The following is a 20029-nucleotide window of genomic DNA, read 5'->3' on the forward strand; positions in this document are numbered from 1 at the left end:
TGCAAAAGAATATGATCAATTTCTGTACTAAACTACTGAAATTACACTCATGTGCCAACTTTGTGTAGTTTTGAGAAACATCATTTAACTAGCCGTGTGGTAATTCAAACCCTGTGCCATCTGGTTTTATAATCTCCACCCACTCACAAAGGGCTTTTTCTTGTCACTTGCCTTGTGTTTGTTTTGTGTTCTCTCCTTTGTTTACTCTTTCGGCTCAGGTACAGGAACAAGAGATCAGGTCTGACAGATGTGAGATGGCACAATATACTGTATGTCTGGAATTCTCCACATGTGCACTTAACCTCCACATGAACTCCAGGCTACGACCAAATGTTTTCAGCTTGTCACGGAGTAAACATTTTCAGCACTGAAAGAAATATTCAGCTGTTCTGTGACACTAAAGCAAGATATCTTTCAAATGTGATGTTGTTTAAATAGATAAGTCGTATAAAAACTTGGTTGGCAACCGCTGCCTGCCACAGTACAACAAAAGAAATTTGCATTACTGCGTTATTTTAAATGCGTTAATGAGAAAACCCTTTTCAAGAACCTCATCAAAAAGCTGATTTTACTGGTGATATAGATTGTACATCTTGGATTTGTTTTAGCCACATTATTTTGCACTTGTTCTGGTCCATGTAGTGTGAGCTATAAATAAAAAGGCATTGCGCTTCTGTCTCGAATAAGATTTTTTTAAGAATACGATAAAAGACACTCTGTTGACAGCGTGATGCGATCATTTGCGGTGTGAAGAAAGCGTTTCATCAGCATTGGCTGGGTGAAATAGCATTGGGTCTCATGTGTCTTGTGATCACTACGTCAGCTTTAAATATGAAATGCAGTAGCGAACCAGGACTTATGAACTTGGACCTGCACATGTGACATAGTCACCGCCTCCCACTCACAAAACCAAAACTGATGACAACAACAAAACATATGTTACAGTTGAAGACGACCCATCATGACAGCACTCACAGCAATGCAAACCATTGACAAACACTTTAGCAGACAGTCAACAGAGATCCACCACCGAACGAACTATGCACATAAATCACAACATTAGACCGACATGATTTGTTTGGTAAAATTGTATTATTATATCACACATTTACAGATCTTTCTGCAAAATCTAAATCTATTATTAAGCTAATCATATAAAGCATACAACGACCAGAATAAAATTAGTTGGCACAACGGCCTAAGGTAGAAGTTAAATCAGTAGATCAGTGTATGGCATCACAGTGTCACGAGAGCAATCTGTAACAAATGACTCTTGCGAATGCGATACTTTAGTCATGCTGGTCAATCTGTGCAGCTCTGCTGGATGTCAAACAGATCTATTGTAATATGGAAAAGCAGATGACTTTTATTGAAAATGATATTTTAAAATTTAAAGAGGAGGTAACACATGCAGTTTCTGCAAATCACATGTTAATCTTGAATACCTATAGAGTAGTATTGCATACTTCATATCTTCGAAGAGTATTTAGTTTGATTACATTTATAAAAGATACATGCAAATTTGCAATTGCTATACATATGTTACAGTCATCTGCTGTACAGGGCTGCAGTTTTTGCCAGAGGGGAACTGGAATCCCCTGGTTAGGCCTGGTTTCCCTCTGAGGTTTATTTCTCCTCTAATGGTGTTTTGGGTTCCTCGCCACCGTTGCATACTGGTTTGCACTGTTTGCCTGGCCGGGGGGGCTGCTAGAATTTTATAGTCTTATTTAATTAACACTGCATATAGGAATTTATAGTCTGTCTGATATTATACCTGTGTTATAGTCAATGTTTTCATTGTACAGCTGCTTTGTAACAATGAAAATTGTAAAAAGCGCTATATAAATAAAGAGAAGCAAAAAAGAAGGAAAAGAAACGTTCACTAACCCTTGTACTATTGCTCTTTGTATGACATATCGCTTATTGCTCCCCGAACTCTTTTTGTAAGTCGCTTTGGGTAAAAGCATCTGCTAAATGACTAAATGTAAATAAAGCTGACCTGACTTGACTTGAGAATCAGTTCTAGTATGAATGGTATGGCAAGGCTACTTCAGGGGTCGGCAACCTGTAGCTCTCGAGCCGCATGATGCTCTTCTGCCCCCCTGCTGCAGTGCCCTGCAGTCTTTATAAGATGTGTTTTGGCCCGTCGGTGAAAGAAAGAGGCACATACCCGTTTACAACTGCCGCTGTATTTATTTTGTCCATTTTTGCCATTTCTGTCCTGATTTCTTCAAGAAATATCTGAAAAAGCTTACAAATTTACCCAGCCATACACCCTAGCTGGAAAAAGTTATTTGCTTTTTCAGATATTTAATTCGAATAGATGAAATAAGTGCATGCGATGTACATATGAGATGACAGAAAAAACATTCAGAGAGCAGTGGTTTTATTTCTGCTTTAACAGATGTGAGACCGCGCCAAATTATGCGTGTTAGAAATGGAATGGTGAGAAAACATTCTGCTTAGCGTGTTTTCCATCTTTAAACCAAACGTTTAGGTCTTTAGCCGTGATTGGTTTAAATCCTGTCTGGCTAGTGCGCTTCTCATAATATTTACGCATGATGTCCGTGTGCGGTGTCTAGAGGCTGTTCATCAAACGCTGCAATAAAAAAAGTTCACAGAAATGGCTGAAGTCTAACTAAAGCAGCGTGTGCAACATCGCACTTCTTGCCAGGGACAAAAATGTGCAACTTGAAACATCTAAATACAATAAAAAACGCACTTTATTGCCACCTAGTGGTGCAACTGGGTAACTACTATCTTACATGCATAACCGGTGTTATAGTAATTTAAAGATTACATATATTTTGCGGCTCCAGTCGAATTTTATTTGGTGGGAGAGGACCCCCAAATGGCTCTTCTGGTCGCAAAGGTTACCGACCCCTGGGCTACTTGTTAGTAAGTATTTTCTACATGATACATTTATTTTAGTTGTTACATTTTGTTGTCAGTAGTTTTTAAAATGTTAAAATAGACCCCTAGTACTTTGCTTTAGCACCAGAGCCTACAACACATTTTCACAGTTGATAGGCCTTCTATGTTTCATTAATACTGTGGCTATCAGAATATGAAATAAATGGCTTTGTGATACATTATGGGACGGTTTTTGTTTAAAACAAATTCAATTTCCTGGCCTAAGCTAATGACTGTCTGGGAAACCGCCCCGGATCATAACATGTATACATATTCTACTGGGCTCTACTGATTAAATATTATTTATTTAAAAAGTTTTCTCCGGACCTCCGCCGAAAAAAGAAAATATTCAGACCGCACTCTATTACTGTGTCACTTACTACAATTCCCAGAGTTCTTCAGAAATCAGACCAATGTGTGCATGTTCAACTCTCTTAGTGACTTACATCCCCCCAAAAGCCAGCAGACGCTTTTATCCAAAGTGATATATCATAAGGTGGCAATTATCCGAAAAGAACAGGTGTGAAGGCCAGTGACAGTTTTGTATGCAAGCATTAATGACTAATGCGAGAGATGAAGAGGGGAGTCACTTAAGCGCTTATGGAAGATGTGCTTTTTGAATCGCTTGCATGCTGGAAGACCATCAACATCAGCGCTGCAGTAGTCCAGCCTAGAGACCACAAGAGCCAGGCTAAGGAGTTGTGCAGCATGCTCCGTGAGATAAGGCCTGACCTTCCTTATATTATATAATGCAAATCTCAGTTGTCTATAAGATGCGTTCTGTGAAGGTCAGTTCAACATTCTACACTATAATAAAACATCAAACTTCAACGTGTTAAATCTAGATGTTTCTTGGAATACTCTTATGTAGGCTCCAGCTTAATCAAATTCAAATTCCCCTTTTTCAACATACCATGACGTTACAAATGTGAATAATATTAATGTCAGCTAACTTTTACATATGGGCATAAAGGAGCATGTTTTGTCATTGCGTAAATGTGTGTGACATTCATGTCCAAAGAGAACGTCTCGGAAATAATGGAACATTCACATCCTGAATTATGTAAGTATTTAACCCCATGTACACAGCTACGCGACGCGACGCGCCAAGAACGCGTTTTATGTCACAAAAGCGCAAAAGCATTCAATGTCCGCGTCGCGTCCTCATGTGTGAAGCGCGTCTAGCGTAAGCGTTGCGTTTCAAAAGTCGACGCTTTTGTACTTTAACAAACACGGGCGATTACGACGGGCGCAAACATCTGTCAAATAACATTCCCGTCCGCTGGACTCTTTATCCATTTTACAACTTGCAGAAGTAACAAGCGTCACGGTGGGTTTTTCGAGGGGTGGGGCGTTTTATTCTCCCAACCCTGAAAACTTTCGCCCATTCTGTCCGATTGCCAAGTAATTCAAGGATAAAGCATCCGCACTAGTTTTCAAGTCCCTTTAACTGTTTCCATTTGTATGCATAGGCTACTGTTTTCTATTGTTTCCCAGTCAATTGTTCTTCAGTGGACTTCTACAAATAGGTAAGAAACCACTGTGTGTTTGTGTAATAAACCGGAATGACGACGCTTGCGTTATCACCAAAAACACATAAACGTCGACATTCCCATCAACCCGAGCAGATCCCGACCTGTTTTAAACACTGCAGCGGATATTGCTTCTATCCAGATAAACATATAACAGAAAGCTGAAGTTTATTTGTCAAGGGCACTGCAGCTTACATACGCTCACACAAAAGCGCCTGCTCTGGGAACACAACAGCCGAACACATTAACTCGCATTCGCGTTACCTTTCTGCTGTTTCTGCTACTGTATCCGTTGTATGGATTGATTCCCGTCCTCGGTGGCACGGAGAGCAGCATTTTCCTCAGCGCGGTGTCCGGAGCGGCGAGGCTGACGTCAGCGAGGGGAAGTTCAGCCCGGGATCGAGTCCCGCCGTCGCCAGGACTGAAGCCGCTGATGTCTGTCTCCAGCACCGCCCGGGTCCTAGCGCCACATCCCCATATTAACCACCACGCAAACACCATTTACATCATTATGCTCAACTTTAATATTAAACATATAACAAAACACGCTTCGGGTACACATTCATTCCTCTCTAATTTTAATTTTCCAAACAATAACAACCTAGTTATTTAAAATCTCAATGTGTTCTGGTTTAATTAACACACAGATGACATTAAAAAGCTTGGAAAAATAAATACAATTTAAATATTTTAGATGATTAACATCAAGATTATTTCATTGCTCATGTCATGGCCATTGTAATTAATTCATATACCCCGTTCCTTTGCAGTGTTAAAATCATTCAGTCCAGGTTTATTTTTAATGCAAAACTTCTAAACCACCTCACAGAGATCATATGCAATAGATGTGTCACAATCTACCGGTATTGATGATAACCAGGATATAAAAAAATTAAGTTTACTATTTATAGGCATGTATTGAGGTAAAATGATATACCTATCGCAATCTTTCACAGTTAAAGTGGTCCTCAATTTACACTGAGATGTGAAACTTTGTGTTTTTGGTTTCAGAACAGCTGATTTGAGTTAGTTCTGTCAACTCTGGGTAGGCTTACCTTGAGTTAAGCGCTTGCACCACGACTATGACAAGCCATGATCAATGGAGCTCTGATATGATGATTCACCATGGCAACGACACCAAAATAGCAAAATGGCGGCAGAAAGCGTTTGAGAGAGAGGCACACTTTCAGCTCTGCACGGCCACGGTGGCTGATGTAAGGATAGATGATGTGTTTTGATGTACCTACTTCACTGTAAAGACATTTTTTACAGTTTTAATAAAAATGCTAAATTGCTCTCCTGAAATCAGAGGACATCCCTATGAGTTAATGCAGCCTCTTCACATACAGGATCCTCTATAAAAGCACATATGATATATTAGTCACTGAGATGGTCTCCTGTGGGATCAAAATTTCTGCCAGCCCATGAATGACTGAATGAATGAGGTACACCACTTGCGCTTTAAATAGGGGAAGGAGATGGAAAGAAACTCTGCTCCTGACCAGGTAGGTTCACAGAGCAAGGTCCTATGGTTCCTGACTATAAGTGACCTCTCTTTTAGAAACGGGCTTGAGTTACCCTGCTTTTTTCGGGTTGACAGACCTCACATTCTGAAACAGAAATCCCAGAATCCCCTATTTTTACATCTCCCAGTAAACCATGAACAAATCAGACAAAATATACTAATTCTAGTAAATAAAACGAATTAATGAATGGCTATGGCAGGAGTGTGGCAGGAAAAAGTCTAACCCTACTTCAGGTAACCACCATATTGTGAAAGAGACCTATTGAGCATGTTTGGGATGCTCTGGATCAGAGTATACGACAGCATGTTCCAGTCCTTGCCAATATCCAGCAACTTCGATCAGCCATTGATGAGGAATGGACCAACATTCCAAAGGCTACAATCAACAACCTGATCAACTCTATGAGACAATGTGTTACACTGCGTGAGGCAAATGGTGGTCACACCAGATACTGACTGGTTTTCTGAGCCCCCCTTGACCCCCGAATACAGTAAAACTGCACATTTTACAGTGTCCTTTTATTGTGGCCAGCCTAAGGCACACCTGAGCAATAATCATGCTCTCTAATCAGCATCTTCATATGCCACATCTGTGAGGTGGATGGATTATCTCTGCAAAGGAGATGTGCTCACTATCACAGATTTGAGAGAAAAAGGCCTTTTTTGTACATAGAAAAAGTCTTAGATTTTGAGTTCAGCTTGTGAAAAATGGGGGCTAAATAATTTTGTTCAGTGTATTAGCTAGTCCCGTTTCGTAAGGCTGCGTCCTTGTGTCCTCCAGATATCATCCTCTAATGGATGCTGTATACGGCGGATTCTCAATGTAGAATTAAACGAGATGTCCTTCGTAAGACATACTGGCAGAAAAGGAAACAGGAAGTATCATGTTGCTATGACAAGGCGTTGCACTCGCACACTTGTCAAATTATATAACATATAAAAATATAACATTCATGAAAAACGGGCCAAAAGGGACAATCTTCATCCCCAAAAGGGAAAGAAACTGTACATGGGAAAAATAAACAATGTCAAAAGAATAATCCAAAAATACAATGGGAAGACAAACACATTCCTAATATAAAAACAGGTCAGGACATCAAAAAACAGCCTTTACAAAAACAACTTCCCAGTTAGAAACATGGCAAAAGTCCCCAAAGAACGACACTAGAATAATACCTGTAGCACTAGTGCCACCTCTACCCAGCAGCAAACAATCCCACTAAACCTTAACAAAGACACACACATTTTCCCCATGGGTAGGGGACATACACTTATGAAACATTTATCAAACTTTCCTATAAGTATCAAATTCTAAGAAAACTTTTCATAAACAAGCAATTCTCCATTATCTTATGCAGAGGGAGAGATATATACAAATTCAAAAGCAATGAAAAGGATTGTAACAGGAGCAAGTCGGCCGCATTCTCAAACACCAATGGTACGCTCCTTTAAATGGAGCCAAAACTCCCTCCACTGTTTTCTGTTGTTTTACAAACAGTGCTACAACAGGTCAACAGGTACAACAATTCCTCCATTTCATTCAGAACAATAATAAACACATAACTTAAACTTGTGTCAAATGTGTGTATTCATAAGTCCAAAGAACAAGCTAAATTAACTGTGTGGTCATTCCGTGACCATCACAATGCTCTTATTGTAGTTATTGTTCTATCAACTATTACTTTCACCAATGATTTAGAAGAGTTTTGAGTTAAGAATATCACAAGGCTCTGTGGTAAATTAAAGTGAATGATTGTTATGATGAAGTTATCCAGAAATAACGGTTCGGTCACCTGAATCGTTCGCTGTCCCCTATTAAGTACACTATGGCTAAGTTTAGAAGTAGGTTCATGATCTTCTTGCGATTTAAAAGAGCATTTAAGTTATTCTTTTTAATTTTTTGCTGCTTCTCTGATTTTTTATTCTGCCATTTGGTGTCTACAGGCTGCATTTGAGGTTCAAAAACAACACCTACAAATTAAGTACTGTTATACTTTGAAAACAAAAGTAGCTGGACGAAGAAGAGGATATAGCCTGCATAGTGTTGTACAGGATCCTTTCGGACAGGTGCAGTCTATCCAACATCTTACAAAGATCTTCAACACCCCATTCCTCACTCTTGCATCCATGGAAAAGATGTTGAGAACAAATCCGAGAAATGAAGAACACATCGGAAATTAAGAGTTTTGAAAAATAAGGAACATTGATTCTGTACTCTTTGCAGTAGTGTTCTGTTCTTCTCGTGGGCTCACTCCATTTACTGTGGAGGAGCTTGTGGAAGAATCTTGAAGTCTAAAAATAAAAGATGTCTAAATCCTCTTTCTGTAAGCTTTTAATCATTTATAATCTGAGAGAATGTGTTCGACTTACTGAAGCTTTGACGACAAGGTGTCAGGTCCCGGGTTTGATCTTCCTTCACGTTCTCACTCACCTTTCCTTGTGCACAGCTGATGCAGCTTGGCAATCTGCTGAGCGGCTCAGCAGCGCACAGCTGTTTCTTATCGCTCATTATTTTCCTTCCTTTATATTCCCCTCTGTTTCTCTCCTTCGTTGCTGTTGCGTTGTATTGTCTACCTCACTCTAGCCTCTTGCCTTGTCGGATTATTTATGCTAAACCTGCTCTCTTCTAGTTATAGTTTTTGCACTGGATTATTGTTTTGGACTGGACTGCCACTTAGATCTGGATTCTCTCTGTTAGTCTGCACCAGTTTGGATTACGAGTTTTGCTTTTTCCCTCTGGACTCTGTTTGCACCTCGACCGACCCTTGCCTGTTGTACTGCCTCTTTTGGATTACCCCTTCGGACTCTGTTTGCACCTCGACTGACCACCTGCCTGCCTGACCTTGCATCTGCTTTGCCCTGAACTGTCTGAAGCTCTGCTTCTTGTCTTGCTTTTGATTAATCATTATTATTTGAATCTGCATTTGAGTCCTTGCCTTCTGTACCTGACACAAGGGGGCTCAGATCTTTTAAAGGAATCCAAGGGAGGAGATCTCTACAACTAAAAAGGAAAAAAAATAATGTATAAACAGTTACGGTTTCTGCAAACAATCGAACATTTATAAACCGAGAACTTGTACAACTCACTGACGGGGTCGAGCCTTATGAGAGGGGCACTCACTTTTTAAATGAAGCCCAAGGGAGGAGATGTAGGCCTAATAATACAAAGTGTTTATTAAGTTAATTCTGTTTTTGCAAACATTTGAACATTCATAAACTGAGACTCACTGAGGTGGTGAAGTTTCTTAGGCAGGTGGCTCCGGCCTTTAAAAGAAGCCAGAAGGAGGAGATCTACGACTAAAAATACAAAGAAGTGAATGTCAAGTACCATTCCAGCAAACAATCAAACTTTTGTAAACTGAGAGAATTTGTCGTGGAGCTTTTGAGAGGGGACCTCATCTTTTTAATGAAGCTTGAGGGAGGAGATTTATGCCCAATTATACATGAATAAGTACTTAAGGTACAGTTTCTGCAAACATTTATAATTTGAAATAGTTTGTGTTACTCACTCAGGTACAGGAGCTGGTGTAGGTGTGATGGCCAACCCATCTCCTGCTTTTGTGCAACAGCTGTTAAGAACGAACCAGAGTAGGTAAATAACACACATCTTCATATGAAATTATGGCTTTGTCCTGTGGGTTCCGTCCTGTGGGCTCACTTCATTTCCTGAGGAGTTTGTGGAAGGACCTTGACGCCGAAAAACACAATGAAATGTATATTAAGTACCATTTCGGCAAATATTCTAACATTTATAAACTGAGAATTTGATCAACTCACTGAAAGTGGAGCCTCTGTGAAAGGCGGTGTCAATGTTTTCAAGGACCAGGAGGGACAAGATGTATGGCTAAAAATTCAAAGAAATGTACTTTAAGTACAGTTTCAGCTAACATTTATACATTGAGACAGTTTGTTCTACTCACGCTGGTGTCGTGTGAGACTTGGTGGATATTTCTGGCCCACCCATCTCCAGCTTAATAAATAAACAATAAATAACATTTTGAATTTTGGGGGGATTTATGCTTTACTTTTATGTAGTTTTTATGCAAAATTGTTACATTTGTTTATTGAAAATAATGACATTCTAATATTAGACATTTTACTAATGTTGTAATTTAGAGTTAATAATATAGAATAACTTAAAATAAAGCATTTTGTTAGCCTTATTTGACTCAAACAAGAACAATAACAAAACAGGAATGGATAGTGATAAGTGAGAAACAAAGGGACCCTGACCGTTAAATCCAGGCTAAAACCTCAACGCCATAAATCATGATTCATGACGTGGAATGTCCATGTTCGACGCCTCAACTTAGTCTTCTTCGACAAACTCCGCCCTTGATGTTATAGGCTGGATGTCATCAAAGTCCCCGAAAGTATCTGCAGATGGAAGAACACCAGTCAGATGCATTGTGAGATGGTACACAACGTATCCAAAGGAGTTGATGCAGGTGATCTGTGGCTCTGTTCTACGAAAAAAAAAAATCGCAGTGGAATGCACTCGCACTCGATCCAGGTAAACTGTGGCACTGTTCTATGATCCGGTGGAGTCAACGAAAAAGTCCCATTTTGGTCACTCTTCGATCTCACTTCCTTCATGCATGAATGACGTAGCCTACCAACAGAAATCATGCAGTGAAAAGCACTCGCACTCGAAAAGTCTTGATCTCTGATGAGCTCAAACCTCTCAGTGCACGCCAAACTCAAAACCACGACAAGTACTTTGAGGAAATGAATATTATAGAGCCAGATGGAATGCGCCTTATGGCGTCATCACCATAAAAAAAATCTACATTCACAACTACATCTTTAAAGCATACAAATCTTCTTTGCAAGACTAATATACACTCACCTAAAGGATTATTAGGAACACCTGTTCAATTTCTCATCAATGCAATCAATCAACCAATCACATGGCAGTTACTTCGATGCATTTAGGCGTGTGGTCCTGGTCAGGAAAATCTCCTGAAATCCACACTGAATGTCAGAATGGGAAAGAAAGGTGATTTAAGCAATTTTTAGCGTGGCATGATTGTTGGTGCAAGACGGGCCGGTCTGAGTATTTCACAATCTGCGCAGTTACTGGGATTTTCACGCACAACCATTTCTAGGGTTTACAAAGAAAGGTGTGAAAAGGGAAAAACATCCAGTATGCGGCAGTCCTGTGGGCGAAAATGCCTTGTTGATTCTAGAGGTCAGAGGAGAATGGGCCAGCTGATTCAAGCTGATAGAAGAGCAACTTTGACTGAAATATCCACTCGTTACAACCGAGGTATGCAGAAAAGCATTTGTGAAGCTACAACACGCACAACCTTGAGGCGGATGGGCTACAACAGCAGAAGACCCCACCGGGTACCACTCATCTCCACTACAAATAGGAAAAAGAGCCTACAATTTGCACGAGCTCACCAAAATTGGACAGTTGAAGACTGGAAAAATGTTGCCTGGTCTGATGAGTCTCGATTTCTGTTGAGACATTCAGATGGTAGAGTCAGAATTTGGCGTAAACAGAATGAGAACATGCATCCATCATGCCTTGTTACCACTGTGCAGGCTGGTGGTGGTGTAATGGTGTTGGGGATGTTTTCTTGGCACACTTTATGCCCCTTAGTACCAATTGGGCATCGTTTAAATGCCACGGCCTACCCGAGCATTGTTTCTGACCATCCCTCTATGACCACCATGTACCCATCCTCTGATGGCTACTCCCAGCAGGAAAATGCACCATGTCACAAAGCTCGAATCATTTCAAATTGGTTTCTTGAACATGACAATGAGTTCACTGTACTAAAATGGCCCCCACAGTCACCAGATCTCAACCCAATAGAACATCTTTGGGATGTGGTGGAACGGGAGCTTCGTGCCCTGGATGTGCATCCCACAAATCTCCATCAACTATCAATAAGGGCCAACATTTCTAAAGAATGCTTTCAGCACCTTGTTGAATCAATGCCAGGTTTGGATAAAAGCGTCTGCCAAATGAATAAATGTAAATGTAAATGTAGGTAGAATTAAGGCAGTTCTGAAGGCGAAAGGGGGTCAAACACAGTATTAGTGTGGTGTTCCTAATAATCCTTTAGGTGAGTGTATAAGGCATTTACTCTCAAATACACAACAAGAGGCATAAAAGTAAAGTATATGCTACTATAAATAGTCTCAATTTACAAATTAAGTGCTATATTTCATCAAGAATAAAACCGGTCATTTTATTTTAAAGCAACTGCATATGTTTCCTAGTATATTCAGTGTGGGATGAAAGTAAAACATTAAGAGACTGACAGCCTCAGACATGATTCACTAATATTATTGAGTCTTTAATATAACATAAACTAACCGGATTTGACTCTGTGACTGTCATTCTTGTTCCACAAAAAAACAAACACAGAACATATTTATGTAGGTGACTTTGAGGGACTTTAGCACCAGTTCAAGTCTAAGACCTTTCAGGGTTGAAGATGAACTTAAAATTAACTCTCAAAACTTACTGTCAGATTCTGGAAGATAAATTGAAAGTGGTGCTGATCTCCCTAGAGTCCCTCTCAACATGTGAAAGAAAATCTTCTTCTTCATAATGCAGAACAAAACTGAACAAAAGGCATCACTTTACTCTGTAATTTCTGTCATGACAACTCTCGGAGGGTTTGGCATGGCAGTATACATGACGTATAAATGTATTTGGTCTTGGCGGAATAGTGCCAGGCTGCTGCTGCGGCGTTAGTGCCAAAACATCCACAGCATGCTGCTGTGTGCATATAAGGAATGCTGCTGCACATATAACATATGAATAAACCCCCATCAAAGCAGGAAACCCAGAATGAACAATGCAAGCCAAAGACCAGGAACACCCCCAACAGATATATCACCAAAACATTTGTACTGCTGCTCCCCCAAAGGACTATGTGAACCGCACGTATTACTATCTATGTGTGCCTGGGCGACCAAAATGACTTGCTTAACGCTGATGACCTGTGTGCCTTGGCCTAGTGGCTTACAACTATGTGAGCCTTGGCTACCAAGCCAACTGGCTTAACACTGATGAGACCATCTCAATGAAGCATTGCTTATCAGATCTCTATCTCACACTGGTGGTGGTATTGGATACGTTTACTGCATATTGACATTTATTAATCCAGTGACATAGCACTTATTTAATTCTATTAATAGTGAAGTGTCACTACACTGCTCTCGCGATGAGTTGGGGTATGCAACCATTTGAGTGTTCGGACCTATGCTTTTTTTATATTACTGAATATTAATTGCAGTATACTATGATTTGGGATATGCTAAATATAATTCTAATGTACGCATTCAGACCAGATCTCAGTGACGAGAAAATAATGCAACACGTAAGTAGAAAAAACTAAATGTGACATTTTTGTAGCTTGAAGATTTAAAAGATGATGCGATCGATTAAAGCAATAGCATGTTTATTGAAGCAGTACAGAGCAGGGCATAATATAAATGAATAAATCATGTCTTCAGTGTTTGAATGTATTACTTAGGCTACAGTTAATCATAGCATATGATATGATCCAATATTTACAGTCAGGAGCAAGAAAAGCTCTAGGCCAATTCAAAAAGTCAGAAGCGCATGATAACATTTGACATCAGACAGCTGAAGCCAGGCTCACGACGGCATCGGTCAATAAATTGAACATACAACAAAATACATATATTTTTTATTTAATACTAGTGGTTGACTGATATATTGCAGAGGCCGATAAATTATCTGGTTCGGTCAAGTTAGCGCATTAAGTATTTTGTTTTTCTTAGGAAGATGGCTACACTTGACCCCATGCGGCTCTCCACAGACCAGTTAACGGACGACACCAAATCACCGCGAGCAAACTGCTTCATATGCTTTAAGGATTCGTCTGATGAGTACTTTCAACAAGTTGGTCTGATTTATTAGGGGTTTCATGAAATGTCTGTAACATATTTTGCTTAAATACACTCAATGGCTGTGCAAATAAACCCTTCGTCAAAAACAGCTATGCTCACAGCAACCCGTTCTGGTGCATGTCTCTTTAAATGATAATGAGTTACAGCGCACCCCACCCCTTTCCGTCCAGGGTGTCAACACAAAACACACATGCAAATTCCTGCCATGGCTATGGTTTAGCTGATGATATTTCCTGAACTGCTCTACGGTTGATTTTGTTTTAAATGTCTCAAATAATTTGTCCGGAGACTAAAAAAATCTGTCACAGCAAACAGTGGATCCTAATGCGCTCATGTTGTTCGTGTTTACTTGCCTAAAATACACGGAATGCGCACATGCAGATCTCAGCGGAATTACGTGGATTTTAGCGCTTGTCCATGACAAGTTATAACGTTACGCATACAATGTGAGCGCATAACTAGTATGCATATAGTAATACTGCATATAGGAATAGGAATGTGTCTGATATTTGACCTGTGTTTTGACTTGCATAACCTTTTATGTTTTGCTTATAGTCAATGTTTTCTTGTGCAGCTGCTTTGTAACAATTTAAATTGTATTTGTATAAATTTACACTCAAAATAAAATAAATCCATTCCTTTCGAGGTCGGGACTCTGTGCAGCGACTACATGGCTTGTTGTCCACAAACTTTAGCAATGGCTTCACGTGCTGTCGCTTGTGAATACAACCATTGCGACAAAGCGGTGGGTGGCTATGTTTAGATTAAGGGGCACATTATAAAATTTTAATAAGATGCGAAATTTGACCGGCTCGATTTCTCACATGCTTGCAGGGAAAGGCACACCCAAACAAACTTACTGGGTTCTTATTTTTCACGTTTGCTAGATGCCCAGGGGACCCGATTATAGCACTCAAACACAGAAAAAATTGGGTTTTTATGCGATGACTCCTTTAAAAATGCTCCTGCAGCACCATGGTGCCACACACCATCTGGCCTGCACGTCACCGAACGAAATCGAACACTCAAAGCCAGTATTTGAGAGACAGTGAAATTCATTCATTTTTCATTCATTTTCTACCGCTTATCCGGGGCCGGGTCGCGGGGGGAGCAGTCTAAGCAGAGATGCCCAGACATCCCTCACCCTAGACACTTCCTCCAGCTCTTCCGGGGGGACACCGAGGCGTTCCCAGGCCAGCCGGGAGACATAGTCCCACCAGCGTGTCCTAGGTCTTCCCCGGGGTCTCCTCCCGGTCGGACGGGCCCAGAGCACCTTCCGGGGAAGGCATCCAGTAGGCATCCGTAACAGATGCCCAAGCCACCTCAGCTGACCCCTCTCGATGTGGAGGAGCAGCGGCTCTACTCCGAGCTCCTCCCGGGTGATCTCTCAGGGATCGCCCAGCCACCCTGCGGAGGAAGCTCATTTCAGCCGCCTGTATCCGGGATGTTGTCCTTTCGGTCATGACCCAAAGCCCGTGACCATAGGTGAGAGTAGGAACGTAGATTGACCGGTAAATTGAGAGCTTCGCCTTGCGGCTCAGCTCTTTCTTCACCACGACGGACCGGTACATCGACCGTATTACTGCAGAAGCTGCACCGATCCGTCTGTCAATCTCCCGTTCCATCCTTCCCTCACTCGTGAACAAGACCCAGAGATACTTAAACTCCTCCACTTGAGGAAGGAACTCTCCACCAACCTGAAGTGGGCAAGCCACCCTTTTCCGACTGAGGACCATGGCCTCGGATTTGGAGGTACTGATTTTCATTCCAGCCGCTTCACACTCTGCTGTAAACCGTCCCAGTGCATGCTGAAGGTCCTGGTTTGAAGGGGCCAAAACGACAACATCATCCGCAAATAGCAGAGACGAGATCGTGTCGTCCCCAAACCTGACACCCTCTGGCCCCTGGCTGCGCCTAGAAATTCTGTCCATAAAAATTACGAACAGAACCGGTGACAAAGGGCAGCCCTGCCGGAGTCCGACATGCACTGGGAACAAGTCCGACTTACTGCCGGCAATGCGAACCAAGCTCCTGCTTCGGTCATACAGGGACCTGACAGCCCTTAGTAAAGGACCACAGACCCCATACTCCCGAAGCACCCTCCACAGGATGCCACGAGGGACACAGTCGAATGCCTTCTCCAAATCAACAAAACACATGTGGATTGGTTGTGCAAACTACCATGAACCCTCCAGCACCCGGTAGAGGGTGTAGAGCTGGTCCAGCGTTCCACGGCCTGGACGAAAACCACACTGTTCCTCCTGAATCCGAGGTTCTACTATCGGCCGTATTCTCCTCTCCAGTACCCTGGCATAGACTTTCCCGGGAAAGCTGAGAAGTGTGATCCCCCTGTAGTTGGAACACACCCTCCGGTCCCCCTTCTTAAAAAGAGGGACCACCACCCCGGTCTGCCATCCCAGAGGCACTGTCCCCGACCGCCACGCGATGCTGAGAGGCGTGTCAGCCAAGACAGCCCCACAACATCCAGAGACTTGAGGTACTCAGGGCGAATCTCATCCACCCCCGGTGCCTTGCCACTGAGGAGTTTCTTGACTACCTCAGTGACTTCGGCCTGGGTGATGGACGACTCCACCTCTGAGCCCTCAGCCTCTGCTTCCTCAATGGAGGACGTGACGGTGGGATTGAGGAGATCCTCGAAGTACTCCTTCCACCGTCCGACGACATCCCCAATTGAGGTCAACAGCCTCCCACCTCTACTGTAAACAGCGTTGGTAGGGCACTGTTTCCCTCTCCTGAGGCGCCGGACGGTTTGCCAGAATCTCTTCGAAGCCAGTCGATAGTCCTTCTCCATGGCCTCACCAAACTCCTCCCAGGCGCGAGTTTTTGCCTCCACAACCACCCGGGCAGCAGTCCGCTTGGCCTGCCGGTCCCTGTCAGCTGCCTCAGGAGTCCCACAAGCCAACCAGGCCTGATAAGACTCCTTCTTCAGCTTGATGGTTTCCCTTACTTCCGGTGTCCACCACCGGGTTTGGGGATTCCCGCCTCGACAGGCACCGGAGACCTTACGGCCACAGCTCCGATTGGCCGCTTCGACAATGGAGGCGGAGAACATGGTCCACTCGGACTCAATGTCTCTAGCCTCCCTCGGGATCTGGTTGAAGCTCTGCCGGAGGTGGGAGTTAAAGATCTCTCTGACAGGAGACTTGGCCAGGCGTTCCCAGCAGACCCTTACAGTACGTTTGGGTCTGCCGAGTCTGTCCAGCTTCCTCTCCTGCCATCGGATCCAACTCACCACCAGGTGGTGATCAGTTGACAGCTCCGCCTCTCTCTTAACCCGAGTGTCCAAAACATATGGTCGCATGTCAGATGAAACGACCACAAAGTCGATCATTGACCTGCGGCCTAGGGTGTCCTGGTGCCACGTGCACTGATGGACACCCTTATGCTTGAACATGGTGTTCGTTATAGACAAACTGTGACTAGCACAGAAGTCCAATAACTGAACACCGCTCGGGTTCAGATCAGGGGGGCCGTTCCTCCCAATCACGCCCCTCCAGGTGTCACTGTTGTTGCCGATATGGGCGTTGAAGTCCCCCAGTAGGACGACGGAGTCCCCAGTCGGAGCACTTTCCAGCACCCCTCCCAGAGACTCCAAGAAGGTCGGGTACTCTGCACTGCCGTTCGGCCAGTACGCACAAACAACAGTGAGAGACCTAACCCCGACCCGTAGGCGCAGGGAAACGACCCTCTCGTTCACCAGGGTAAACTCCAACACATGGCGGGAGAGCTGGGGGGCTATAAGCAGACCCACACCAGCCCGCCGCCTCTCCCCATGGGCAACTCCAGAGTGATGAAGTGTCCATCCTCTCTCGAGGAGTGTGGTTCCAGAGCCCAAGCCATGCGTAGAGGTGATCCCGACTATCTCTAGTCGGAACCTCTCAACCTCACGCACCATCTCAGGCTCCTTCCCTGCCAGCGAGGTGACGTTCCACGTCCCTAGAGCTAGCTTCCGTGTCCAGGGATCGGGCTGTCGAGGCACTCTCCTCCGACTGCCGCCCGATCCACTACGCACCGACCCCCTATGTTCCCTCCCGCACGTGGTGAGCCCACGGGAAGGCGGCCCCACGTCGCTCCTTCAGGCTGAGCCCGGCCGGACCCCGTGGGGAAAGGCCCGGCCACCAAGCGCTCGCATACGAGCACCAACCCCAGGCCTGGCTCCAGGGTGGTGCCCCGGTTGCGCCATACCGGGCGACGTCACGGTCCTTGAGTTCTTTTTCATCATATGGGGTTTTTGAACCACTCTTAGTCTGACTCGTCGCCTAGGACCTGTTTGCCTTGGGAGACCCTACCAGGGGCATATAGCCCCCGACAACATAGCTCCTAGGGTCACTCGGGTACTCAAACCCCTCCACCACGTTAAGGTGGCGGTTCACGGAAGGGACAGTGAAATTACCAATAATTATTCCTTTTTAACGTGATGTTGTGTTGCGTGTAACATACTTTGACACCCTACTACACTCCTACAACCCATCAAGAACCCTGCGTTCAGCAAACGGCGCCTTGTAATGCCTTCTCAGAAGGGCTATAAATCCCTTTCTCGCTCATTCACCTTCACTACTCCTTCCTGGTGGAACATTCTTCCCAATGCGGTCGGGTCAACCACATCTCTCACAACCTTCAAAAAACTACTTTAAACACACCTCTTCGGCGAATACTTGACAGACATATGAAAAAAAGTACACAAACCCTCTTCTCTCAACAGGTACTGGTCTAGCTTTTGTTGAAACTAGTAACTTTGTATTAGCACCTATTGTACTATTGCTCTTTGTATGACATATCGCTTATTGCTCCCCGAACTCTTTGTAAGGCGCTTTGGATAAAAGCGTTCGATAAATGACTAAATGTAAATGTAATAATGTGGGTAATTGTGCCTGCATTACAGCACACCTCCACATGTTCGCCAGATCTGATGTAGGCTCGGATGCTGGCTGTAGGAGAGGTGCTGACTGCTGGCACAGGATGCTGTGGTCCTCTAGGCTGGAGGTGATCTGTCTTGTGTGGTCACACTGGGCAATTTTCATCCCTGAGAGTCTATATTTTGCAGATAGGCGTGTGTTGTGGTTTAGACTTCAGCGTGGGCTGCTTGCAGATGGCCTTTTTAGGCCTTGGCCATGGAATTGTGTTGCTGTCTGCCTGGGCCATTATGAAGAGAGCTTCTGCATGTTGGAGTCTTTCTGCCAGCTCCTCTCTGGTGTCTGCTCCCATTGCTCTCTGCGCTCTGTCTGTGTGTTGCAAGGGACTCTTGTGGCGAAGACGAGACCAGAGAGAACGCATTTTATGTCTTGACCGACAAAAATATGTTTCTCTCCAGACAAAACAGGTGGGACTGTCATGACAAAATCATGACAAGGTGAGGCAGGGATTTCTTTTGACATTCCCTGAGATGACACACTAACGGGATGACATTTACATTTATTCATTTGGCAGACACGACTTAAAAGTAGTTTTTTTACAGTGGCAAATTACTGCAGAGCAATCAGGGGCGATGACTTGCTCAAGGGCACTTCAGTCATGACCTGCTGGCGCTGAGATTAGAACCGGCAACCTTCTGATCACAAGCCCAACACTCTAACCATTATTTTAATCATAATGCACGAATAAAACAGTGATAGGCAGCGTAAGGCGTAACATGCAAGTAAAACAGTGACAGGAAGCGTAAGGCGTAACATGCAAATAAAACAGTGACAGGCAGCATAACATGCAAATAAAACAGTGACAGGCAGCGTAAGGCGTAACATGCAAATAAAACAGTGACAGGCAGCGTAACATGCTAAGAAAACAGTGACAGGCAGTGTTACATGCAAATAAAACAGTGACAGGCAGCGTAACATGCTAATAAAACAGTGACAGGCAGCGTAAAATGTGAATAAAACAGTGACAGGCAGCGTAACATGCAAATGAAACAGTGACAGGCAGCGTAACATGTGAATAAAACAGTGACAGGTAGCGTAACATGCAAATAAAACAGTGACAGGCAGCGTAAGGCGTAACATGCAAATAAAACAGTGACAGACAGCGTAAGGCGTAACATGCAAATAAAACAGTGACAGGCAGCGTAAGGCGTAACATGCAAATAAAACAGTGACAGACAGCGTAAGGCGTAACATGCAAATAAAACAGTGACAGGCAGCGTAACATG

General features: G+C 43.4%; 1 protein-coding gene across 1 annotated transcript in view; it reads right to left on the reverse strand.

Annotated features, from left to right (window-relative positions):
- The window catches only part of rbms2a (RNA binding motif, single stranded interacting protein 2a), a 32161-nt gene extending 27332 nt beyond the window's left edge, over positions 1 to 4829 (reverse strand). Inside the window, exon 1 of the mRNA XM_079482782.1 lies at positions 4710 to 4829. Coding sequence (XP_079338908.1) covers positions 4710 to 4781 — 72 coding nt within the window. The 5' untranslated portion in view covers positions 4782 to 4829. The remainder of the gene's footprint in view (positions 1 to 4709) is intronic.
- Between the last annotated feature and the right edge of the window lie 15200 nt (positions 4830 to 20029).

The sequence above is a fragment of the Barbatula barbatula genome (assembly GCF_947034865.1).
Source record: "Barbatula barbatula genome assembly, chromosome: 20".
NCBI lineage: Eukaryota > Metazoa > Chordata > Actinopteri > Cypriniformes > Nemacheilidae > Barbatula > Barbatula barbatula.